The sequence below is a fragment of the Syngnathus typhle genome, linkage group LG18, assembly GCF_033458585.1.
Source record: "Syngnathus typhle isolate RoL2023-S1 ecotype Sweden linkage group LG18, RoL_Styp_1.0, whole genome shotgun sequence".
NCBI classification, from domain to species: domain Eukaryota; kingdom Metazoa; phylum Chordata; class Actinopteri; order Syngnathiformes; family Syngnathidae; genus Syngnathus; species Syngnathus typhle.
In genome coordinates, this window is record NC_083755.1 from 7,389,831 (window position 1) to 7,415,345 (window position 25,515).

At 48.1% G+C, this 25,515-nt stretch overlaps 1 protein-coding gene across 1 annotated transcript in view; it reads right to left on the reverse strand.

The window, feature by feature from the left end:
• The window catches only part of nrg3b (neuregulin 3b), an 88,043-nt gene that overhangs the window by 57,053 nt on the left and 5,475 nt on the right, over nucleotides 1-25,515 (reverse strand). Inside the window, exons 3-4 of the mRNA XM_061264958.1 lie at nucleotides 23,072-23,204; nucleotides 11,927-13,756 (exon numbers count right to left, since the gene is read on the reverse strand). Coding sequence (XP_061120942.1) covers nucleotides 11,927-12,755 — 829 coding nt within the window. The 5' untranslated portion in view covers nucleotides 12,756-13,756; nucleotides 23,072-23,204. The remainder of the gene's footprint in view (nucleotides 1-11,926; nucleotides 13,757-23,071; nucleotides 23,205-25,515) is intronic.

Here is a 25,515-nt window from a genome sequence, read left to right on the forward strand (position 1 = left end):
TGGCGCCACTAAATTGGAGGCGCATTTTTCCTGTCTTGCCGTCAAAGCGCTCATTTAAAAGCAGCTCTTCATTTCGAGACGCGCCGCCGCCGCAACATCACAAGGCTGAGACAAATGAGCAGTGACAAACGGCCATTACCGGCGCATTGCCGAATAACCGTATTACAAAATGATAACTGGTTTTAATTGAGACATCACTAAAACTACCATCGCGTGAACGAAATCCATCGATCACGTTTGGTGAATGGGCGCCGAATCCGAAGCCTCGGCGATGACGCGTGGCTCCGTCCCGGGAGGTGTGGGAGGCTAAGTGGGTGCGCGCGCCTCGTAAATTACGATGAGGCCAAGTTATCGCACGTGGAAATGAGGCATAATTGATACGATTTGTAGCGCCACGGCTGCGGCTAGCCTTGACGGGAACCTTTTTGTTGCTGCCCACTTAAAAACATGATGGAAATGGAAAAGCAGGGAATTTATAAGAATATTTTCTGGGAGCATTCACACCAATGCTCACGTGTTTTTTCGATATCCATTTAATGACGCCAAAGAGGAAAGGCGTAATCAGATTTGTCTCGTTTGCGCTCCGGCTTTTCTCAACCACATCCTTTGTGGCCTGAGTGGTGATGATGAGTTCCTATTTTTTGGGATGTAGCCTCCACCTCCACTCTTTGTGAGGTTATTCCGAATAATGTCCCTAATGGGCCCGCTCACTGAGCCAACTCTATTGTGTGACTCGTTGGAGTTGCAGCTAAATTTCAATTTTGCTTGACAAGGTTCAATTCACACACCTCCGACTGTTATTTAAATCGGAACATGATTGGCTGGCCGCAATAAAGCAGCGGGGATCCGCTCAGACAACATTTCCACCTCAGCGCCCGAGGGGGCGTGGCAAATGCCAACGACTAAACCGTGCATTGAGCTGGATCGATTTGACTTGTGAAGTCTGCGGCGCTTATCTGCTCGGACCATTTTGGAGAATGTCACGTTCTGATAGCAACACAAAAATATGCCTGGAGATGTTTGAAAGCTGTTCTCGCATCTGCACCGTTTCACCCGAAGATATCGCTGTCTGCTCCGTTTGCATGGCATGGCATGAGCGACGCAAGTCGTTATTTATACGATGAAGCATTTCTTGTGAAAATGATGAAGGTCATCGTCATTTACTAGGGGCATTGCTTTCAAAGGTGTCACGTAAGAAATGAAGCGTAAGAACTGCTGAGCCCATCACAAGCCTCTTATATAAATAAATAATAAAATAGTCAATAAAATAATCGGCTAAAATGATAACTAACTATAACTATACTATAAAAGCTAAAATGCCCCAACGATTCTTACACTACAAGGTTCCAGTGGGCTCCCTGATATCTTCAGGTAACTCCGCAGCATCCTGTCACTTTAAGATAAACACGCGGGTCTATTTATCTACAGCGGCAGAAGACTTGAAGTGCTTTCTGTGCGGCGCGCCCCCTCTTTGACCCGCGCGTACGTACGCGCACACTCGGCCCGGCCCGGCCCGGCCCTACCTGAGCACCGGGACGAGCTGTCAAGCCGCCAGTCAAGTGAAAGATGGCAACATCAATATGTCATAAAGCAGGCCGACAGAGCTCTGCCTACTCAGACGTGCACATATATTCCCGCAGACATGTTTACTCAGCATGCAAGGTCTGGCTAAGCCCGCGTGCGAGCTAGCAGGCACGCAAAGCTGCCTTGCATTTACTTTGGGAGGGGTCCATTTTGGCAGCCCCTCCCAGCCACCCACCATCTTGGATGAAAATGTCAGCCTGCTGTATTTCACCACGCATTTGTATCTTTTTGAATGGAGGCGGGTTGCTGGGGTGTGAAGACAGCTTTTCCTCCACCTCCATCATATTGCGCTCCCCTCGTGGCACGCCGTCATCTGCTCCTTTCCTCACTCTCTCGCCAAAGAGGAGGGAATCTGCGCTGTCACACGCACACATTTTGAAGCATACGTCTTGAAACATTCATATGCCTCCATTAGGGGCCCGTCAGGTGGCCCGCTTAAGAGAAGCACATTAGAGGAACGCTTTAATGTCCTCTCCAGACACACTCGCATCGAATTAGATCAGGGGTGTCGCAACTTTTATTTTCTTTCCAAATACAGAAAGTAGAAGGCTACTTTGACACTCTTTGCTTTTTATTTATTTAGCGTGTTTATTTCGCAAAGTAATCCTCACGTGTACTTAAGCATTTGCTAGGCTATATATTTGACAGTATACGTAGCATTCGGGGGCAAATATCTTTGTTTCTCTCAAGGCTCGGTTGTCAGTTCCAACTTAACATTGTGTGGATAATTGGATGAGAGCACAAAAACGCACATTGTGTTTGTTAAGGTGACATCAAGCGGAAACATGGAGATGCGTACGAGTTAATTAGGCCCCCAGTTGCACAATGTCTGAGAAGAATAGCCAACGCCAAAGGAGAAGGGGGCGCACAAATAAAACATCCAAAGCGACACGGGGAAATTGTCAAGGCTGTCAATTAAAGCCAGCAAAGCTTTTTTTTTTTTTGCTGTTGTTATTTTAATGATTTAATTCACTTGCAATTAAACAACTTTAGACTGAAAGCCAAACAAAAAACTGGAAAATGAAATTCATGTTGCCTGTAGTGCTGCGCTAACTGCTGATTATTTTCGTTTCCAGGAGTGAAGGAGGCACATTGTATTATTCATGAGTCTCTGATGAAAGTTATGTCACGCGCAATTGTAAAGCAAACGCCACTGGATTGCTCTCGGCTAATACTTACAACTGACGTCATAGCGCGACACCATTCATGATTCATTATGCAATTATTTCATCAAATAATAGCGTCTCACACACACACACACACACACACACACACACGTGTCTGTACACGTACTGTACAGTACACGTCGCTCAGGCACAATTATCATTCGGATCCTTCAGTGGATCCATTTTTTCCCCTAAATACTACTAAAATAATAAATAATGAGTAATAATTAATAATAATAACATATTCTAATGATAGCCACATTTTTGGGATGTTTTCCAAGCAGTGGAGCGACCGACTCACCCCAGTGAGAAATTCACCCATTCATTTTTGTCCTAAATAATAATAAAATAATAATAATTATAATAATCACATATTTGGATGATATCCACATTTTTGGGACGTTTTCCAAGCAGCTTCTGTTTTGTTTTGTTTTTTGCAAGAGCGCTTTCTGCTCTCCACAGCACTGATTGCGATTGGAGCAATTTCAGCACTGGACAGCTCCACTGAGCGCAATAGCCATTCCCTCCCTATACGCGGTGCTTGTTTTGCATACAGGAGCATCTCCCGGCTGACTTTGAGGGGCGAGACTTGGGGTACACCCTGGACTGGTTTCCGGGCAATCAACCAGTCAGCAAGAACTTCAAAAGACTCCTCTGCAACCGGCATCTGTGGCTCACTCAATGGAGATTGCACCTCGCACTCAGGTTCCACTCAGCGCTAAAATTATCTTCATTAGCTCAGTATTAGGCTCATTAGCTCCATTGTCACGGCAAAACATTCAATGATGACACGTGTCGGGCCGAGGGTTTTGCTTTGCCATCACGCGTAATTGCCTGTGTGTTTTGTTGAGATGAGAGGAGGCGCAAGGTGGGAGGGAGGGAGGGAGGAAGGAAGGGAGGGTGGCGTCGCATTAGCACGCGGGTTGGCAAGCACAGGCAGGCCACCTCCGAGGACACAGACTGAGAGATGGAATGAATCAATGAGTGGAGACAGCGGGGAAAAAGAGAAATGGAATGGCAGGTGTGGCTCGCTCTATGCTTCCAAACTGGAACAGTGGAAAATATTGTTTAAGAAATATTTTGACGGCCGTTAAGCAGGGAAAGAAAGTGGTCGAAGGTGAACGAGTCAGCCTGTGTCCTTTTTTTTTTTTGGAGGGGAACACTCGGACAGAAGGCGTCAGCAGCACTCCAGGGAGCGCCAAGACAGATTAATGCAGGGGCTTTAATATTTCACATGAGAATGTGCGACTGCTCTCTCTCTCTCTCTCTCTCGCGCTCGCTCCCTCGTTCATCTCTCTCTGGCTTCAAGCATGAATGTGTTCTGCTGAAGGGGAAGATTTCCCCATCCCAAAGCTTCTGGCTGCACTCTTTGTGACAGCAAGTGGCAGATCAGCCTCGGAGAAAAGGAGACGGCCAAAGTAGTCCTCTGTCTGTCTGTCTGTCTGTCTGTCTGCCACCGTTCTAAAAAGCTCCAGACCTCGCTCGCACCTGCTGACTTCCAGCTCAGAGTCACCTTGAATGACAATCACCCCCTTCTCTCAGATTGCCGCCCCTCCCCTTCCCTAAAATCCCTCGCCATCACACGTGGTGTGAAGATCTACTAAACGATATATTACAGCATGTGCGGAGCATGTCTGCTGGCAAGTAAATCCAGCCTAAGAAGATTAGACGAGAGAATGTCTCTCCAGTGTGCCATCGGGCCCACCCGCTCACTCTGGCATTATTAGTCACTATTGTCACATATCTGCCCCACTTTTGCTTTACATGCAGCCATGTTCCTTCCATAGCAGGTCTGTCAGAACCATAGCAGTAATCCATTTTATGGATTTTTTTTTTTTTCAAGGCTGATGGCTCCTCTGATAGTCTCTGTCATCCCGATTCCAAATTGTTTGACCTTGTTGAAAGATGGAGACCTTTTTTTGCTAGCCGTGGGCACTCCTTGATGAAAACACTCAACGGCTAAAAGGAAAAGCAGAAGTGACCTCTCCGACGTCTCAAATAAGAAAGCCGGAGCGCCCGCGGAGGCATCGCCTTTGCTTTTGTGCCGACTCAGCGGCAAAGTCATTGGCTGCGCATTTACATTAAGGCTCATACTTCTTCGCCCGGCGCGTGAATAATGTGCATTCAATTCAAATTCCAAAAACAGGGATGAATCTAGAGTATCCCTTTCGCCTTTATCTAGGCCGGCGGAGTTACACAGCTGGACGCATTCGAACTCCTGTTATACTTCTCGCTTTGTCTCATACACACACACACGTGTACGCCCGCACACACATGCGTGATGTCCAGCACGCACGGACCAGCTGTCGTGGATTAGCAGAGAACAAGAGCTTCTCTGTGCTGCAGGCCGACGTTGGATGCTCATGGCCTGGTTGTGACCTGAAGCCAAGATTTATTTTCTTGTTATTCCAAAACGGTTTAAGCGTCGGCCAGTGACTACTAAGGGAAAAAGAATTGCTTTTATTGTGAAATTACGGGTTTGCTTAACCGTAGGCAAAAGCGGACGATTCAGAACTCGGTGTTTGCTCGGGATCCATCTTGAATTGCCTTTATACATTGATCCCGCTGACTCTTCAATCTCCCCGCCGCCGGATCGCGCTTTAATCTTCATTATTCTCCTTAAAGCCGCACAGTCTCATCTGGAACCCCCCCCCCCCTCCTCAAACAGATTGGCGCTTTATTAAAACCGAGTCCAGTGTAAATGGATGCCCTCAATCTCAAACAATTTTCATGTCATCATATCAAATAAATACATTTAATAAATACATTTAATTTAAATATATTTTAGTAATACAATTAAATGTAAATAAATAAATATCCTCCTTTCCCCCTTCATTCAAGCGTACACAAAACTCAACAAAAAGGTTGAACTAAGACTCGCCCGGGCTTTCTCGCAAAGCGCCATAAAATATTCCATCATATCCTGGAGCATCCCCGACTCCAGCTGGGATCAAAGTGTGGACTTGATGACGGTGCAAGGAGCGCACATTAGTGCCTCCTACGGCTCTTTTCAGCCCACATGCGCTGAGCCCCTCATTCCCTTCCATTAATAGATGCTGTGAAAAATACATGACAGGCTTTGCTTTTCCCATTTTGCCGGCCGAGTATCGAAACATGACCCGAGGGGACACGCGGCGACCGAAGACTGACGGTCGTACGCTTGCAAAATATTAATGGCGCCGTGTTTTTGGGGGGAAAATCTCAAGGTGGAAATTCTTAAGGTCGTCACTCCGAGTCAAGAGGGGGCAGTGTTTTAAATTGGAGCCAACTATTTGCTGATGACAAAAATGGCTCTCTACTGCATATTTTTATAGCTCAGCAATCATATTGGAGTGATGCGTTGACTTAATAAAAATATATCGTACTTTACGAGCGGTATCGTGTTTCTGAATTCCGAGACAGCTTTGTACCAACTAGAGTTATCTGGCTCCACTGCGCCGCTTGATGGATGACTACAAAGCCCTTCAAAATGAACCGGGAGGAATTTTTTTTTTTTTTAACAAAGATTCTCACAGGCTGCCGGTGACAGGGCTTGTAATGGCTGCGGTTGACATTGTCCTATCAATGATTCAAAGCAGCACACACATGATGGTCGGAGGCCTGACAGGAACATTTCTCTGCTAGGATGTTCGGGGAGGCGACTTACGATATATAATTCACGGAGACTGTGCTCAAGCCTTTCTGAACTTGATTGACTTTTCACTTTGAAGCAAGCGGGCCGGCTGGAGTAACACGACCCTCACGCCTGCTCAATCAGCTCGCAAGGGCCGTGAGTCATAAAAACAATTAAATCAGAGGACGGCGTCTACAATGTTAGCCGCGCTGGTTATTCGTCGCTAATGGGTCAAGCGAAGGTTCTACTCGGACAGACGCTGGATCTGGACAAATGTTTGCAGTTCGCTCAGGAAGAACCGGGTGAATGCAAATGTTTTTATTCCAGCCGTAAAATAGATTCATGAAATAAATATGTTGAAATTATTCATAAAATAAAATAAAATAAAATAAAATAAAATAAAATAAAATAAAATAAAATAAAATAAAATAAAATAAAAAAATCGGACTAAATCACTGAGACAGCTCCGGTGCGGCAAACCATTTTGGTTTTATATAGACGGGACAAAAATAAGTGCAGCTCGTCAGCCGGGACACCCACTCGCTCGCTTTGCACTTATCGTCATCATGTGACATGATGACGATCACACCACCCTAAAAGGTAGCCTCCGCATTCCATATTGTCATCTTCCTACACTCCCCTGCAGGCTTTGATTTGGAATGTATAGTTGCCAAGCAAAACAGAGGCGCTGCTTGAAACCGAATGCCATTTCCAACCGCCGTCGGTAACATTCGTGTTTATGTTAATCTGTCATCTCCGCCGACAAATCCAGCGGACGGCGAGTCGCGTAAAATGGCAGATTAGGGGTGAATATGAACGACGGCAAGCAAAAGGGGCTTTTGTCTTGTTATCTTCCCAAGGGAGTTGACATTATCCCGGCGGATCAGCTTTGGACAGTGCGTGGATTACCGCTACGAGACAAACCCCGTCGCAAGAAGACATCACGAGAGGACCTCTTGAACTTTACGTGGAAAAGGTCACTGCAATAGAAATAAAGCTAGAAGTGTGGAGATGATTTCGCCTCTAGCTGATAACGCTAGCTGGTGTTTGAAGCGATAACTTGAAGTTTGCCTGTATTGTGAACGTTTTTTTTTTTGAAAGTTTAAATGTGTTTCAAGTGTGTGGGAAGAAAATTATGTAACTCAAAGAAGGAAAAACTCTCGCACAGTCTCACTCAAAGTCCTTTAATGTGGGATTAAAGGGCTTTGACTGAGACAGTGGGAGTGCGGGAATTTTTCCTTCTTTGAGTTTGACTCTTCTCCTACGCGCCTGTCACCGACAGGTGTGCAGAATAAAAGATGTACTGACGTTTTTTTACGCGTTTGTGAACATGGAAACGTTCAACATAACCTTGCTCGCAGTCATATAGTCTTCGTCCTCTGCAAAGAGTTTCTCATTCTGCCCCTTGTGGCTAATTATTCGCTGTGGAAATAAAACGAGGTAGGCATGATGATTTAAATAGACGTTTTAAATTCAATGGGATAGCAAGAGAATTTTTTTAGTATATATTTTTTTAATTTTTAAAAATGACAACTGTTTAATTTAATGAGAACATTTAAATTCAATTATGGGATACCAAGAGATTTTTTTAAATACCCAAAGATGTCTCTCTCTTTCTCCTCTGTGTTTTTCCAACCTGATAACACGAGCAGCTCACCCCACTGGGTCGCTGATTTAATACGGGGACTCTAACGCGCTCAGATCACATTTAATGGCGTGTAATTCTCAGCGCCCGCCGCCACCGCCGCCTGTGTGCGATTCTTCCTCCTCCGCCACGCACTCGCTCGCTTTCCGTTCCGTGCAAATGAAGAAGTCAACCATTTCGCGACGAGCTGAATTATTGAGAGCGGATTTGTGCTTAACAAGCAGGCGGAAACCTTTCCTAAAAAGCATCAGTATCAAAATTGTGTTTGGGATATTTGATTGTGACGAAGCCCCCCGATTAATAATTGAACTCAGTCGGGATATTTGTGGGAATTTTAACCTGGCGTGTATCGGAACATCCTTCAGCGTGTTGTGGCCATTACCCCCCCCCCCACACACATACACACACTTAGACAATTGGGACAAGCCATCAATTATTCACATTTCCTGCAGTGCACGTTTGCCTTTCTGGACATGAATTTTTAAGCGGCCGGCGCGACCACCGAGGCCCGTGTACGAGTCCACGGCGAATTCTTTTGTCACCTCCCCGCAGGAGCGTTTGTCTACCCCACGTGCTGAGATTTGTAGTGTGTACTTACAGCGCCGCTTCACTTATATTTACTCTGCGGGATGAGAGTGAAGAAATACCGAGGCCACATCCTCCCGTCTTGAGTCTACACTTTAGCGGCTGAGGTTAATGTCAGGCTCAAGATCAGCCGGTACGAGCGCAAGAACTATTGACAGCCAACAAGGGATCAAGTTTCGCACTTGGCCGGCCGAGTGCCGCAGTGTCACGCGACCGCGGCAGATTATCCCAGCGCCCGCAGCGCAGGATGTACACCGGAAGCCGCTGGTGTTTATCCATCAATGGCTTTTCCCGGTTTTTTTTTTCCGATCCATTGAGACGTCAAGGTCACGGCAGATTGCCTCCCTCATGTCTCGGGCCACGCCTCGCCCCGAAGCAATCCGGCGTCCTCACTTTGGACAATCGTACGCTTCCAACTGGTCGCTCGCAGTCCGCACGCTCCATAAAGCCGCCGTTTTATCGAGCGATCGATGAAACCTCTCATAAAGCTTCGAGACCGACTCCATTTTTCTTTACATGTTCAATTCCCTTCAGCCGAAGCCAAGGCGGTTCAGACACAAACATAAAGTCCGGCCCGGCTCGATCACGGAATTCTCAGTCGAGGGAGCTGCTTTAAAAGTCACCTCGCTGACATGGGGTTCCTCGGGGCTCAGACATGAAGGTCACGCAGTCCTCCCCATTGTGTTAGCAGATGAACAATTACTCGCAGAGCGCAGCACTCTTCTCTCCCTCTCTCTCTCTCTCTCTCGCGCTCGCCCGACGGCGAAGTCCGAGACTATAATAGGCTGACAATCCGATTTACATTTCCGGCTCATTCGCTTCTTTGTCGCCGACATCGGTAGAAGAATGGAAGGCAAGGTGGCGATACCTGACGGGTCATAAGAAAGCTGGCAGCCGATTGGTCGGATCTAACGTGTGATATTTTTTGACACCCCATTAAGTTCATTTTCGGAGTATCTCCGAATTCCAAAACACAGTCTTGTTTGTCTCTTTAAGCTCAGCTCTCATTACTCCAACCCTCCGCAGCCCTCCCTCCTCTTTCTACTTTATTGATCCGCCGAGAGTCAGTGGGCCGTGCTGGGCGCTCGCAACGGAAAAGGGCAGAGGGATCAATTTCCACAAAATTCCACATATTCGCTCGGCCTGTCAGTCCGGGATAATTTGTCTGCGAGGCTTGTATGTGCGGGGCTTTGTAATTGGCGCCCGTCGGTGTCGAGTGTCTGAGGCCGAGCGAGCGCTTTCATTTGCATATTTTAACTAGGAGATCTTATGCAAATACTTTTTTCAAAAACAGCTCCACTTGGCACAGCGCGCCAAAAGAATTAAGAGCACATTCTCGCATTGTCTAAACACGTTTGCCGATTGAGATCATCGAGCTCGGACTCTTTTCCGAGGCCTACGAGATGGCTACAAAGGCAAGCGGCTCTCAATCTAATAACGGCAGGGCTTAAAGTTTCTTCGCAACAAAGCCCGACGCGATAAAAAGTCGCGTCGTCCGTGTTTAATTGCAGGCGGGAGGTCCCGACAAAGTGTCCCAGATGGATGGACGGCCAGCAAATCTGAACCTGACCTTCTGGGAGCGTGAGAGAAAGACGAGCAGCAAACTGGATTTCTATCTTTGCTTTTAATCCGCCGCCGAGGCTTTATGTATCGTCAGGAAAACAAAAAAGACATGAAAATCAAAAGTTTGCGTGTCTGGCTGGTTTTTTTGTTTTTTTCCACTCTCGGCGAGGCCTAACAACCGCTTGGCTTTTGACTTGAGCTGCTCATTCCGACTTGAATGGAATTTTGTTAGCGTGGCCGGCTCACTTTGGCACGGCGATCCAATTGGCGCCACGTGATGTCATTTCCAGGACACGAGGCGATTGACGGCGCCAAACGGCTTACGGCGACTCTGATGAAGCCGATCAAAGTCGTTATGTCGACCATGAAGTGCAAACTCGTTTTTTTCAAGTTGACCAAACACGAGGAGGACGCCACGTGGACGGCGCCGTCATCGTCGGCGATTGGAGCAAAACGGGCACGGCGCCAACACGCCTCAATAGCACACAAAGCACGATTGAGTATTTGCACACAAAGTGACACGTTTACAGGCGAAGCTAAGTGTGCCAAATCTGCCAGACGCTCCTGACAGTAGGAATAAAAGGAAACGGGGAGCACAAAAATATACGGAGGAGGAGATTAGCACAGACGCTGCTGGAAAAATGACATCACCGGCGGACTGTCGTTTATTTCCATCTTTTCGCCGTGTCTTTAGCCAGAGAGTCTTATACGTGCATTATTCCCCTAATTTAACAATGAAGCGGATTGATTGGCAGCGGATGCAAGGGGGGAGGACGGGGGGGGGGGGGGGGGGGGGAGTGGGGTACCTGGAGCCGGCCGGGCTTTGCACAGCGTTTCATCACTTTTTTATTCTGTTGTGTTATACATCTTAAACACACTGCCTTGCACATAACTAGCAGATATTTCAGCAAGCTAACACGGCCACACTTTGATAGGACGCAAAGAAATTAAGAGGTTAGCTTCTGGAATGGATGGAAGGATAAAAGCGGAGCAGATACTTGACGCCAAAGGTTATCCGAGGGCAATTCTGAAAGTCGGCCATCCGGAGAAAAGCGAGGTCATTAGGATGGTTGTTTCTACATTTCTGCGGCCGAGCTCCATTTGTTATCGTCGTTCATGGAACGTATCGAACGGACGGCGCTGCCTCTTTCATGCAACGCTGCTCCACTCTAACATCAGACAGTCCATTGGATTCCCGCCATGAGGAAGTCAGAACTCACCTTTTGCCCCTTCCCTGCTTATCTGAACCCACCGACGGGGCCCTCCTCAATCAGACAAAAATTGCCAACCAAGGAAATCAAATCTTCCAGTGGATTATCGGATTAATGCATAAGTGAAAGATAAAGATGAGAAGGGCCGAAACCCCTGAGGATCTGCCCGGGTATCAGTTTGGGCTAATGAAGACAATTAATGCTAATCTGTCCACTCTCCATTTCCCGGGGGGTTAATAAAAGCAATGTTTTACATTTTCAGACCATGAGTCATTGTTAATCCAGTTCACTCTTGCGATTAGAAGTAGCATTCTGTTACTAGCCCACTACCACGGAAGTCCAGCGTGGTCTCGAGGAGCCACGAGGAACTGGAGGTGAAGTGCCTCCGATGAGGTCACAGAAGTATTGATTGACCATTGGCCCAGAAGCCGCCTTCAAACCGTGTGATGTTGACCTGATGTCTTCTCAGTCTCCGGCATCTAGGAAAGCTGCCGGAGACTTACCGTGAAGACAGCAGGTCGCCATCCCGAGACGTGATATAGGAAAAGTAGTGACTCACGTGTCCGGAAGCGGTGGTGCGGTCGAGTGGCCGGTGCCTTTCCTTGCCGCCCGTGAGTCCAACGAGCCGTGGGCTTGACTGGCTGAGAGGCGCTCGTCGTCGTCGTCGTCGGGGCCTTTGTGGTGATCCTCACAGTGGTGGTGGTGGTGGTGCTGGAGGTCGCCGGGGCCCCGGTTGTGGAGGGGGTCAGTCCGGGCTTTGCGTGGCCGGCCCCGTTGCGCCCGCCGCCGCCGCCGCTGCTCCCTTTTCTGACCGTGCCGCGAGGGGTCACTTCCTTCCTGCCGGGCGCCGGCGTCATTCGGGGGGCGCGGGTGGCGGACACGGTCGGCGTGGTCCCGCCCAGTCGGGTGCCAACGCGGTTGTGGAGGTGCGGGGCCCGGTTGCCCTCGCCGTTGGCCGTATGGTTGGCCGGCGGCCCGGATCGAGTTCTCGGCGCCGGCGCGGTTCCGTCGGCGGCTAGCGGCGTTGTCGTGGAAACCGTGGCGGCGGTAGGCGTGGTGGCGGTCGAAATGTCCGGCCCCTTGGGCATGGCGCTGGGTTTGGAAAGGAATATGGGGTCCTGTCCCATGCTCCCTTTGGGATCCACCAGGTCGGTGGGGACGTAGTCTTGGACGGATCCCACCACAATCCATTTGAGCAGCATGAGACTGAGGCCCAGGCCCACAAAGCCCATCACCAAGGGCACGGCGCACAGCCAGGTCTGCTGGCGAGGCCACACGGCGCAGGGGCCGCAGCGGAAAGGGCCCGGGGCCCGGGGGGACGCTTGCTCCGCCCCCGGCTCCTCCAACGTCATAGCCGCCAGCGTGCTGGCGCCCGAGTGCTCGCTCATCCTGCTTTCCGTCTCTCGGGGAGCTTTTGGAGGTCAAACGGGTTTCCAAAAGATCAAGTGGCGCAGCCGAGGAAGGGATGGTGGCGAACCAAAGCGGCACATCTTACACACACGGCAAGCCTTTCTATTTACAGGCACATGCATGCGCGCACCACTCGAGCACATGTGACAGTCATGGAAGTCGTTAAACGCTGCCACGGCACTCGCATGCAGACACACAAGCCGTACTCCCTCTGGCGGAGCGCAAGGAAGTACACACACAAGCGCACAGGTTACAAACAGGTGAGATGGAGGGATGGAGGGAGGGACGGAAGGAAGGAAAGAAAGGAGGGTGGCTGGGTGTGGGGGGGGGGCTCAAACGAAGTGACGGTAAATCCCGAGATGCTTCACTCCCTTGTTTAAAAAAAAAGAAAACTGGATATCGATCCGTCGCAAGGTGGAGGAGACCAGAGCTGTAAATCCACGCGCAGTCATCAGAAAAATTGGCGTTCCCTCGTTCAGTTGGGCCATCCGAGTTCAAGTTTGCCCGCCCGCCCCGTTCTTATCTTGTTGTCTTACTAATCCACCGTGGACGTGAAGTCCGAGTGAGATGATGATCCAACCGATCCGGGGTGACAGCTGGATGGGTTCCCCAAGTGGACTGGAGGGGGGAGGGGGGGAGGATTGTGGCTCGGTAGGTGTCCGACCGCCCGCAGCCCGCTTCTCGTCTCCGTAAATAGCTCCGCTCCCGGCGCCAGGATTCATCGACACCTTTGCGACTGATTCACCTCCGCCGCATTCCCACAGTGGCGCAAGCAGCAGAATTGGAGATGGGGAGCCAAGGAGGGGTTGGGAGGGGAAAGAAAAAAAAAAAAAAAAAAACGATGCAGCGGCGGCAGCGGCTCCTGGAGACGGAGCGACGGACGGACAGCTGGCTCAATCCAGTGATGCGTCGCCGCGCGTCCCAGCTGACGTCCTCAACACTTCCAAAGTGACGCCCGGCGATTGTCCCGTCTCCATAGCTGCGGGAAAAACAAGAAAAAGATGAAATAGATGATGATCATGATGATGACGGAGCGCGTTCGAGATGCGTTGGCTAAGCTCTGCAGCAGATGCAGATGGGAGGCAGAAGGAAAGAAGGGAGGGAGGCGGCAACGGCGGCGCCGCGCACACACACATGTACACACACACACTTGCGCTGCATGGAGAGGAGAGGCAGACACACCCCAGGGAGGGGAGGGATGGAGAGAGGATGAGGAGGGGCGAGCCAGCGAGCCAGCGAGCCAGCGAGCAGGGCGAGCCAGCGAGCAGGGCGCCGGGCTTCCACCCAACAAACAAAACCAAACAGCAGCATGAAAATCGAAGAGCGACTTGACTTCAAGTTGAGACTTCAACACTTGTTTGAAGCTCGCAGCTTTTTTTTTCTTTTTCTTTCCGTTCCACCTTCAAGCGAGCTGCGTCTCGATTCAAGATCCACGGCCGCACGTGTGACGTATGGATTTTGAAAGTACGCAGCATCACTGAAATTGACCAGGGACTGTACATGGCGGCATATCATAGCAAGACCCCGGGTGCAATACAAGTGCGCCCCCTAGTGCCAGGAGAAGTAACAGCCAGATGTTGAGGCACAACATTGGGGCTGCTCGTCTCAGGGTGGTGAGAGTAAAAAAAAAAAAAATCTTGAGCATATCACGCGAGTGCTGAGGCGAGCAAATTGAGGGAGATGAGACGAGGAGGAAAGTGAGGTCGCAGTGGGCGGGGAAAGATGGCGGCTCTTCCCGCATCTAAGATTCCCAAGCGAGCCCATCATCTCTTCATAAACATCAAGCGCTGGCGGCGACGTGCTAATCTAGTTCCCCCGCCGCTGACCCCAAAATTTGAACATATTTTTTCAAATCATTTGCATCTGGTTGTAATCTCAGGTGGATTTAGTCGAATTTCAAACATTAAAAAAAGAATTTTTTGCTAAAGCGCTACTATGACCAGTTCACAAGGAAAAAAAAAAATCTATCCTGTGCTGCAATAATTCCTCCCATCCTTGCCATGACTTCTTTTATAAAGCACAAAGGGTCAAATACATTCTTGGGATCCAACAGTGTGAAATAGGATTATGTTTAATGGGGTTGGCCCATTTCAATAAGAAGCTTAATCCCGCCCCTTTTTTTCCCCAAAGAACTCCACCTGATTCGGGATTGTTTTGTGTCGCCGGACATCTATTGTCGGCGGGCGGGTAATTAATCCATCATCTCGGTAGACCCGGCTGGCTTCATCCATCGTGGCTTGAAGGCAAGCATTTTTCTGGATGTCATTCCGTTCAACCTTTGACCGGGAGCTCTCAGGGAACGGGTCCGGCGAGACCGAGCTCGCTTCTCCGCCTGGCTGCGTCGGTGCCGACTCTCCATCCTATGGGATGGATGCTTTTGGAAGAAAACTCTAGAAGAGCTTGTTGGCTTTTGGCCTCTTCTATTTGCCTTGTGCTTTGGGACCAAAGATCAAGAGTCAGAGTCAAAGATCTTGTCCGAAGTAGGCTCGGCTTGAATTTGCAGAAAAAAACAACTGGATTTTTTCACCACGGCGTCCTTCACGCTCCGTTTGTTTGCTTTAAACGAGCTCGGACTCACTTCACTCGATTAGCCGAGCGTTTCCCACCCACTCCACCGACCTCCATCGACTTATCGACGAGCCCTTGAGCTCCGCGTGTCACTCGACGGCGTCCGAGTAAAAAAAGACGTAAAATGACAACATATTTTTCTATTCTCGGACGACGTGGACCTACTTCATGCGTTAGCGTGTGGAAATTCCCGCCTTGTAATCCGCTCTTGCAACGCTCACAAACTGTTCAAGCGAGTCTTTGCCTGCGTCTCATTAATTCAAGCTGCGGGCCAGCGCGGCTACGAGAATAATTTGGGAAACACCGGCCTTTATGTATTATTCACCCCGCTTCTTAATAATGCATGGATGGACTGCGCTGTTAGATGGCGACGTTGGGATGTTTGTTGTAAATTTTCCTCCTTAATTGGCCAGAGGTGCTCGCCAGTCTGACCGCCGGCCTATTTAGAAGAAATGAAGTCGGCAAATAAAATGATGGGAGGCTTGTTTACGAGACATTTACGCACGCGGGAAAAAAAATCACAAGAGACTTAACGAAGAGCTGAGCAGCCTCGACCGATGGGAGCGGCTTTTGTCATTTTGTGAAATTCATTTGAAAAGGCCGGATGAGTGCAGCACAGCTGCAAAATGCTGCTTCACCACGTTTGCTTCAAAAGCACATTTTTGAAACAGTTGAATGAACGCCGTGGCCTTTTTGACTGAATGTGTTTGTGTGTACGCACATGACATCACACACACACAGTGAGAAGGCGCAGACGGGAGCTTTTAGTGACGTTGTCGCCGCGGAAAACAGCACTTGAGCGTTAACCTTGGAACGTAAGGTTCAGCGTCGACAAGAAAGCACAAATGTAGGCAGGCTGCCGGAGAAACAACTTCCCTTCCCTTCCGCGACATCCATTTCTCCATCGCCTCAGCTCTCATTTATGAATGCAAAGCGGAACTTGCGCGTCATCCACGTTTGAATTTGTTCTCGCCTTTGCTTTTTAATGGTTGACATCGATCATATTCATCAGCCTTAATTAGAAATTGTCGGGGCAAGGCCGTCGCCAAGACTGACAGACCCTTATTTTTTGAATGGCGCCGAAAATAACAACCACTGGGAATGGCGCTAATTTGCTAAAAAAGGAGCAACGCTGTGCTGTGCGTACATATATACGTTTCATAATGGTGAGATCAAGCTGGCATGTTTCTTTCTTTTTTTCCGCTAATGATCGAAATGTTCACTCATCACAGCGCGAGCGATCAAAACAATGGCTTGGCTGTCTTGCAGACAAAACATCTCGCGCATTCCCATCTACAAAAGAATCCAACTGACGTCCTAAGCTTTAATTGCGCTTCACGCCGCCGACTCAAAAATGCCAAATTTTGAGTTGAACATGAAAGAAGACAGCTGCAGCGATCGGGCCTTGTTTGGAAGCTTCAGCATCGGAACGGCTCGATGGATCCCCTCGGGGCGCCGAGGCACCAAAGTCCGAGTAAGAGCAAAGGCCCCTCGCGTACATGTGACAAGCCGGTCGATAAGTGGGCACGGTGCGTGAACATGCTCCACTCTTGCGCAACCACGTCCATTTGTTAGGAACGCTCAATAATACGTGGATGACTGCAAACTTGAGTCATCGTCTGTCCCGCTAATACAATTTCAACGACTCTTTCGATTCACTTTCCGATTCTTTTATTTCCTATGGGGAAAATATTTACTACAGCTCCGCGTTTTGTTCTTCACACGTAAGCTCGAGTGCGCTTCTCGTTTCGGGAAGAGAGCGGTCGAGTCACGATTCCCATCAATGAAACGATAATTACAGAGAGATGAGTGATTTCTTTTTGGACTTGGAAATAAGATGAGGGTGGCACGTGCTGGTAACCATGGCGATGATGGTTCAAGCTAGGTTCAAAGACCTTGTGATATTGAAGAGAATTTTGGTCTTATTTTTGCCGCAGCAAGTGTTGATTTTCCAAAGAGCGGCTTTGTTTTGACGTTGGAATCCACGGGCCGATTACATGCCTTCATTTCTCCCCTCGCAGCTACAAATTGAAAGCAAACAGTCTCTTATGCTAATGGTTTGGGCAAATCACGGATCGGTGGCTGCCGGGCAATTTGCCCGCCTTTTATGGCGCCGCCGTCCCCGCGTGCTAAAGACAACAATCGGTAATACGATTGCGCTTTTAACTCGGCGGGTGGGAAGCATCCAGCGGGAAGCTTTCGTACCTGAGAGGAAGTCCAAGCGCGGTTCAAAGACAAGGCGGCTTCTCTATAATCGCCTTTTGGCGTCCTGCGCCCGGGCTCGTCGCTTATCGGCCTTTTATCGTTTGTCACGCGCGATATTGTCTCACTCCGCGTTTGCTTTTCTCCAACGACTCCCCAGCAGTCGCCGCTGATACTTTTATGACCGTGGCCAAACACCACGTCCCTCTGTGCGGTGGTATCGTTTTGCTTTTTTCCCCCCCCCCCGAGTTGTGACAGCGGCCATTTTACAGCAATACAATCTCAGAGTTCACATTTGCACATTGCAGCGTACAAGCTAATAAATATTCAGCGGAGCAGAATCAGCACACTGACTCACGACTCCTTCACTGCTGGTGGCAATTCTCTTTCGTCGCTTGCCACTCCGGTACGGCACGTGCGCACGTGCCAAAGCGACATGCCGAATGTTGTTAGCCCGAGAGGTATTTAAAAAGCACGACCGGGTGTGAACTCGCTAACTTTGATTTCTTAAGTGTCATTGCGATACTAATTATTTCTCAGCCCGTCCGTTGTTCAAACTTTCCGCGTGTTTGCGAGGTGCTCGGCGCCATACCCTCCTGACCCGCAAATAAAACCAAGGGAGCCATAAAGAGAAAAGGAGATTTGAATTTCAAAACTCCACACGCTTTCTCTTCCTAGAGTTCACGACCCGTGACTATGTCCCCGGGCCTCGCGCTAGAAGTCTCCCGGCGGGGGAGACCGGCGAGCCTTCAAACCGGCCACCGTGAAAAGAGGCCGAAGACGCCTCGGGGAGGGTGGGGGGTGGACAAGATGGCTCCCGCGGCAACAAGGAGGCGCGTGATGGAGAATACTAAACGCGTAATGGAAAAAGATGAGCGGGGGTGAAACAACAAAGAAGCCTGGCTTGCTATAATTACATCCCAGGTGACTTGTAATTAATTTCGGCGAATATTCACAGAGCTGCCCCGAAGACACCGAGAACAATATTTATGATCAGGCAGCTTGCCAGCCACTTTACTTATGTTTGTCATAAGCGGATTTTCTGTGGCTTATATATTGGATGAGATTTTTTTTTTCAGGCATTCGGATGACTTTCGGAATCTAAAATTCAAATAGAAGCAATAATAATGATGGCTTAGTTGAAATGAAGTCAGTCAAATGGCATCTACTATGATCATATTAAAAGATCCAAGTTGCCTAGCAACCGCCAACGCCATAGCTCATGTTGCCATTCACCCACCCTTAAAATAAAGTGAATCATTTGAATATATGATTTGCTTTCCTCTCAAAATATATAGGCACCTTTTTTTTCCCCCCTCTCCCTCGGTCTGAAGTCTTGACATTCTCCTTTAGGTACATTTCTAATCTTAATTGGATTCCCCTCACTATGAATAGATGGCCCAAAAGTGCCCGCGACTATCTTGACCATTCGAGATTTTTTTTTTTGCCATCATTATCACACCCAAAAGAAAAAAATTCCACAAGTGTCAGGGGGTACTTTTGGGAAGTTTGAAGCAAAAGGTACTCAACGATAAGTGTGTCATTTAGAAGCTGCTCTTATCTTCACGCGGCACCTTTTGTTGATGTCCATTTGGCTTTTTACAGCGTCGAAATTTTGCTGACGTGTTCCGTTTGGTTATCATTGCCGTAAAAAGGTGTAAAAGTGCGCCGTTAATTGAAATGACGTTGTGATTTAGTTCTCGCACAATCGCCATTTGCCACTTTGATTAGGACGCGTTTTAAGACTCGTCTCAAATCAAACCCGACTGGCGAGCGAGTCGGTTCGGGGAGAAACTTTGCATGTGGCTGCTATGGAAACAGATTGTGTCATCCAAAAAATATGAGTATGAAATGTGCTGTGATGTTTACTTTAAGCTGTTTGGTTATTTTTTTTTAATTGAATCTTTCTTTTTTTTAATGAAATCATTTAATTTTTCTTTCATTTAAATACAATGACCACATGGTACTGTATTATTTATTTCCCCTTAGCGGTTCTTTTCCACTCCCGTGAAATGCTAAACGTCACCGCCGAGACATCTCAACAAATCGAGCCGAGATGATGACGGATGGGATCAATCTGACTCAGCCCGGCTTTGTCTTGGCGCTCACGCGCTTGGTTTGCAAGCCACGGACTTTGAAAATAACACAGCGGGAGGCTTACGACTCACAGACCGACTCTGAGAATCGTCCTCGGGAATAATCAAAGCCCTCGTTTGAAAATCAAGATGACGAGAGGGTAATCTAGCGCCGACCACTTCCATGACATCGTCCTTGAAGAGCCCGCCGCTTTCCCATTCCACGCGTCTGTCTTTTTTGGACGGCACTGTTATTATTTGGTGGCGGCAAAGCACTATTTTATTGTGGTGCTCCCGGGCCAGGATGGCTGCAGAGTGTCCCATTAAGCAGCTGGCACATCATGAGTCCACATCGCTTTTATTCCAGGCCGCCGCAATATGGCTCCGGTCCACACGGCCGAGTGGATATTACGCTAATTCCGAGGTCATTCCAATGCTAAAGCTAAGCTTTGGATTGGAACGCTCGCTGGAGCGTTCTTGAAATACCTGCCGGGGCCCCTCCGGCGGCTATAAAAAAGCCACGGATGAAAAGGCCCCATCAAGGTCACAAAAAAAGGGAAAGCGACCGAGCACATTCGACAATCATTCGGCGAATTAATAATACGCACGGCCGACGCGCTTTGCTCGCAGTGTTATTTTTGTTGATGAAAATACGTCGTCCGAAATGCAGCGCCCCACCTTGGCCCTATCAATTGCATGAAGACACACAAAATTGGAAAATTCATAGCAAATTGTGTTCTACTGATTGCCAACGTGTGGACTTAAATAAAGTTAACAAGCCGACATTAAAAGTCATCCGCCGTGAATACTATTTTTAGTTTGACGAAAGCAGCCCGGCCTGTTGCCAGAGTGAAAAACACTTGACTTTAATCAGCTGACGGCAACAAATAAAAAAAAAAAATGGAACTCGGCATCAACATCACAAGGGCCATGTTGTTGCTTCTTTTCTGCCGCCAATTAGTGATGGCGGCGCCATCTGTTCACGTCGTCCCGCCTCCCGTCGCCGCTGACGTGACGCTCTGATTCGGCAAACGGAAATGTTTTAAAAACTTCAATTGTTATTTTGCAATTGTTGATTTGCAAGCCGCTTTAAATGCAACTATATTCCCTGCACGGGAGATCTCCATTGATTTTCCTTGGATGAATTATGTAAAAAAAAAAAAAGAATTTGAAGTCAGAGTTTGAAACCGCCTCCTTCATATTTCAAGCTATAAAATTCACTTTGCTTCATGCTCAATGCGACTTGATCAGAAAAGTGGCCCACCCAAACTCACAAGGCTTGAATATTTCAGCCCGACTAAAATCGATCCGATTTTTTAGATTCTAACTCGTTAGTGCGTGGAATAGCCAGACAAGATTGTTTGAGCTAGTTTTGTCCAAATTGCAGACATCAACACGTGCGCACGGGCCCGAAGACAGTTTTCGGCGGACGTGGGCAGCTGGCGAAAGGTAAATAGAGCAGCCGAAGAAAAGCAACAGATGCGAGAGGCCATCGAGGGACGCCAACCTACAAATGGGCTGCTGAGCCAGCACGCCGCCCCGAGAAACCGGCCGTCCTACTTGCGGTAAGGGCACAGCTGCTCGGGGCCGGCCTAGAAAGTAAAAACAAAATGTGTGCAAATATTCGATCAAAAATTCCAAAAGATCAGAAGCGATCTGGCTCAAATCAAAAAAAGGGCATTACGGTTATTTTCACCTGCCATGTTGCGATCGCCTCGCTCACACCCTCACCGGCGCACTGCCCCCCGCCCGCCAAAGTGTCAAGGAGAGCGCCTCATAAATTATTCCTGCTTTTGCATTCTCAGTGCAGACACGAGCAGCTTGCAAAGAGTACAAAAAAAAAAAAACAGGCATCAGTCACTGGCGGACAGAGCAAAGTGTGTTGTTTGCTTGCTTGCACGGGCTTTAAGATCGCGGGGGCACGACGGACGGGGGCGCCGTTTATTGTTAGCAGCAAACATCTAGCTAACCAATGAGCTCAAAGAACAGGTAGCGGTTGCCATGGCAGCCGCATTACCTCGCACAAAAGACGCATTATTCGCGTTGCCTTTGAGAAGCCCCGTTTGTTTGGTTTCAAAATGAATCGGGAATACAACAGACTCCCGTTTGGAAACCAAAATAATCTCGGCAGCCGGCAAACGGAAGCTATGGGACTATTTAGAGTCACAATTTAGGAAAGTGATATTTTGCAATTGTTGAGTACTCCTGCCAGCATCACCAAAAAGTAGTATTGAACGTTTTGAGTCGTGAATCCTTGCGAATCGAATCAAGCTCCTTTTCCTGTTTGGACTCAGACGAATGTTTGCTTACTCGGACTGCCCAAATATTGTGACATCTGTCGCCGGGGATTTGGTCACTAAGCACCTTGGCATGCCACGTTCCAAGCCGCAAAGATGCGCGGCTTGACCTACTTAACATCCGCTCGGGAAGGAATCTCACTTTCAACACGAAAACGAGCGGTGATGACGGCCAAGTGATGCTGAACCGTAACTCGCCTTTTTTTTTTATTTATATATATATATAAATTGCCAAAACGATGCTCCAAATACCAACACTAGCTTCGATTTCCTCTACAAAGTTTACATTTTGCAGAATGTCAAGGCCGATCGCATTAGGGTTCCTCCTCGCTGAACGGCTGGTGCAAAAAGAGGCCATGTTTCTCTTTGCTTGGTTTCAGATGGTGGTCATAATCCTTTAATGCTATTATCCCTCCCCGCCAAAAAGGTAATGACACCCAAATGGTTCTTTTGCCGCCACATTGCCCGCACAGGAGACGAGCCCGCTCGAGTCATTTCAAGCATATTACGCCGACGCGACACAAATGTGGACACTTGATTAGACGCACTGGCATCGCCTAATGTATGGAATCGTCTGCTTTTACGATATTATTGTTCAGTTTGGACAGGCGCGTAACTGCCCGACCCAACTCCAAGGTCACTCGAGATTCTTTCCGTTGCCCGCGGCCGTCCGTGTTTTGCACCTTTCCTCCCAGATCGACACGATTTTTAAAAAAAACGTAGCCGCCCCGTAAATGTTTGCGACGCGGCCTCGAAGGTTCTCGCCCGGTTCCGCCATAAATCTGATGGGATCTGCTAAAGAAGCGTGAAATGAAGCCGCCGCTTGGTAATGGGCTCCCAAACGGCCCGAATCAAACAATACTGTGCTTTCCGACAATAAAATAATGTCAAGCTAATGGATTCAAATGCTTTCAAGACAAAGCAGACGATTAAATCTTGTGTAGTGGATGTAAAGATCATGCGGGAAGCCGAAACTAATTAATGCACAGGAGGGCGACATAATAGCTGGAATGATTTTTTTTTTTAAATTGGCTGCCCTATCCAGTCCTATATAGGGACGCAAAAACACAGAATCCCTAATTGAACTGCTTATATTGTGTATTTTGCAGAGTAAGCCTTTAATCCTTCTCGCCGCCACGACTTTCCACTCACTTGTTAACGTCTTGTTCTTGTCCACTTCTCAGACGGGCGTTTTGGTTCTCCAGCCACTCCTGAGGGACGCGTTGCCTTTTTAGCCGCTAAATTCTCCACTTTGCTCCCCCAATTCATCATATTTCGGCCAGCCCTAAAAACGGTGACAGAAAAGCAATAAGTTATTTTCTCCGACGGCGGGGAGAAAAAGTTGCAGAGTTGATCGTTTGCCGCGCATCCGTTATTCGGAGCGACGCCGCTTGACATTTCATGTGCGGTTGCTTTAAAACAATTGAAGTTAAGGCCACTTTAGCTTTGGCAAATATGAACAAGAGAAGACGGTAGGAAGGAAGGAAAATACTTATAAATTAAATCCCAGGTTGCATATAACAAGAAAAAAAAAAGTGACAGAGCAGTCAGCGCTATCGGGGCCATTCATATCTTGATTCATCTCTCAATATCATTGATGTACTATACAGTGACAGGCAGAACAATTAACCCGCTGGCAGAGGATTAATTAAAATGTCATTCTACCTGTTGCTATCCATATAACAAAATAAGAGCGTGGTGCTCAACAACGGAGTCATCGCCGAGCACCGTTGTCAGGCAGGGGACAGGCTTCGCAGTGTAATGACGACCTGATGGGGGTCATGGGGGTCGAGTTTCGCTTTAAAAGAAAAAAAAAAAAACTTTAATTACCTCCTGACTTAAGTGGGCTCATGAAAAATGCATCATGTGAGCTTACATCACAGGCTGCTATATTATTTAGCACCGCTGCGGCTGGTTGGCTGCAGACGGCCACCCGCAAATCAAGTGTTGAGCTTCCATCTCACAGTCGACACAGAATTGCCAAATTCATTGAGGGGGAAAAAAACCGCTGTGATTATTAAAATATTGCAATATGATGCCAAAATGTCGTTGCCGCAGAAACCGAGGCGAACTCATATATACGTATGGATGGGATTGGTCACTTAAGAAGCTCCGGGCACTTGAATTATAGAATAATAAGAAGGCCAGCCGGCCTTCCGGCACATCACAGCCTAACCTAGTTGAGATTTTCTCATGTAGGTCAGGCCAGATTGAGTCTCATTCCTGGCCCTCGTGAGCCGAGCTCACATCTCGACGAGGAATGTTGAAAAAATATTTATGTGGTGCTCATGAATAGGTAGCTGGTCTTGAACTGTTAATGAGGTTTACTCACATGGCAAAAAAACTAAAAGCAACACGGAGTCAGCCATTTTGCATTATTCATCTCTTCGGGGAGAGCCAGATAGCCATTTTCAACACCATGTTCCAGTCCTCGTTATCTTATTTTCATTCCGGCTCACTGTTTGTTCTCTTCATGTTTCCGCATAATGACGGACGCAGCACTGAGAGGTTGACCTAGATGGATCCATTCGGCCCAAAGTAGTGCTTACGTACGTACTTACTTGGAGTCTGGGAATTCCCAAGCTGTGATGGGAAATTCTGCTTGCTTCATAAATTGTCCACCTCGCCAAATTGATGATATCAAGCTATCGACTTCGATATTAGGGTTATAAATTTAGCAGCGGCACCCACTTGGACTCAGGTTACTGCCCCCTATAGGTCTGAATTCAATCTGTATAAACCAACAATGCTTTGACATTGCGTAAAACCCTGGGAACCCGCTTCACGTCATACCGACGACCTCGCTATTGTGCTTGGGCGAAGGCTTGTCGAAGAAGCACAAAGGCAGTAAAACAGCAGACAGAGTGACAAGAGTAGAGACGGCCTCCTACGGCGGGTTTATTTCCCTTCAAGTGTCAGCGGCTGCTCAAAGACACAAGTCGCCGTGGAGACGGAGCCATTGACGGAGAATAGCACAAGATTCAAGATGGCGCCGCTTAGTATGGAACTTAGCAAGGCAGACTTGTTATCCGCTGGTGTTTGGTGGGCGCCACTTTCTTTTCGTATCTGCCCGAGGAAGGCAAATTCATCGACGGAAGCGGTGGTGAGACATTGGCGCGCCGGTGTGATAAAGGCATTTTATCAGTTTAGCGGCTGCGGGTCTTATCGGCGCACCTTCGGTCGGCGTGGCATTATGAATTGTTCAATTAAAAGCGGCGATGGCGGCGATGGCGGCGATGGCGCCGCGCCGGCTTAGTGGCCCATCACCTGCAGGATGCACTTCCAGCTGTGTAGATAGCACGTAGGGAGATTTATTTTGATGTGGGAATAATAGCCCGAATTACCTGCTTTCATTTTTTATTTGCTCCTCGGCGGCGGAAATGTTATGAAATATTTTTGAGGAATAATTTCTTGCGCAGCAATGTGTTGGCGACCTCTTTTTGCACTTCAATACATTTTTTTTTTTTCAAATCAGATTCTTTTTTTTTTTTTTTACATCTGCATTTTATTTGTCAAGGTTTGTTTTTCAGTTTCTTTGGTGGCGTGAAACGGTTTTGGACAATTTGTTGACGTTCCGCCTTATCTCGACTAAGCTC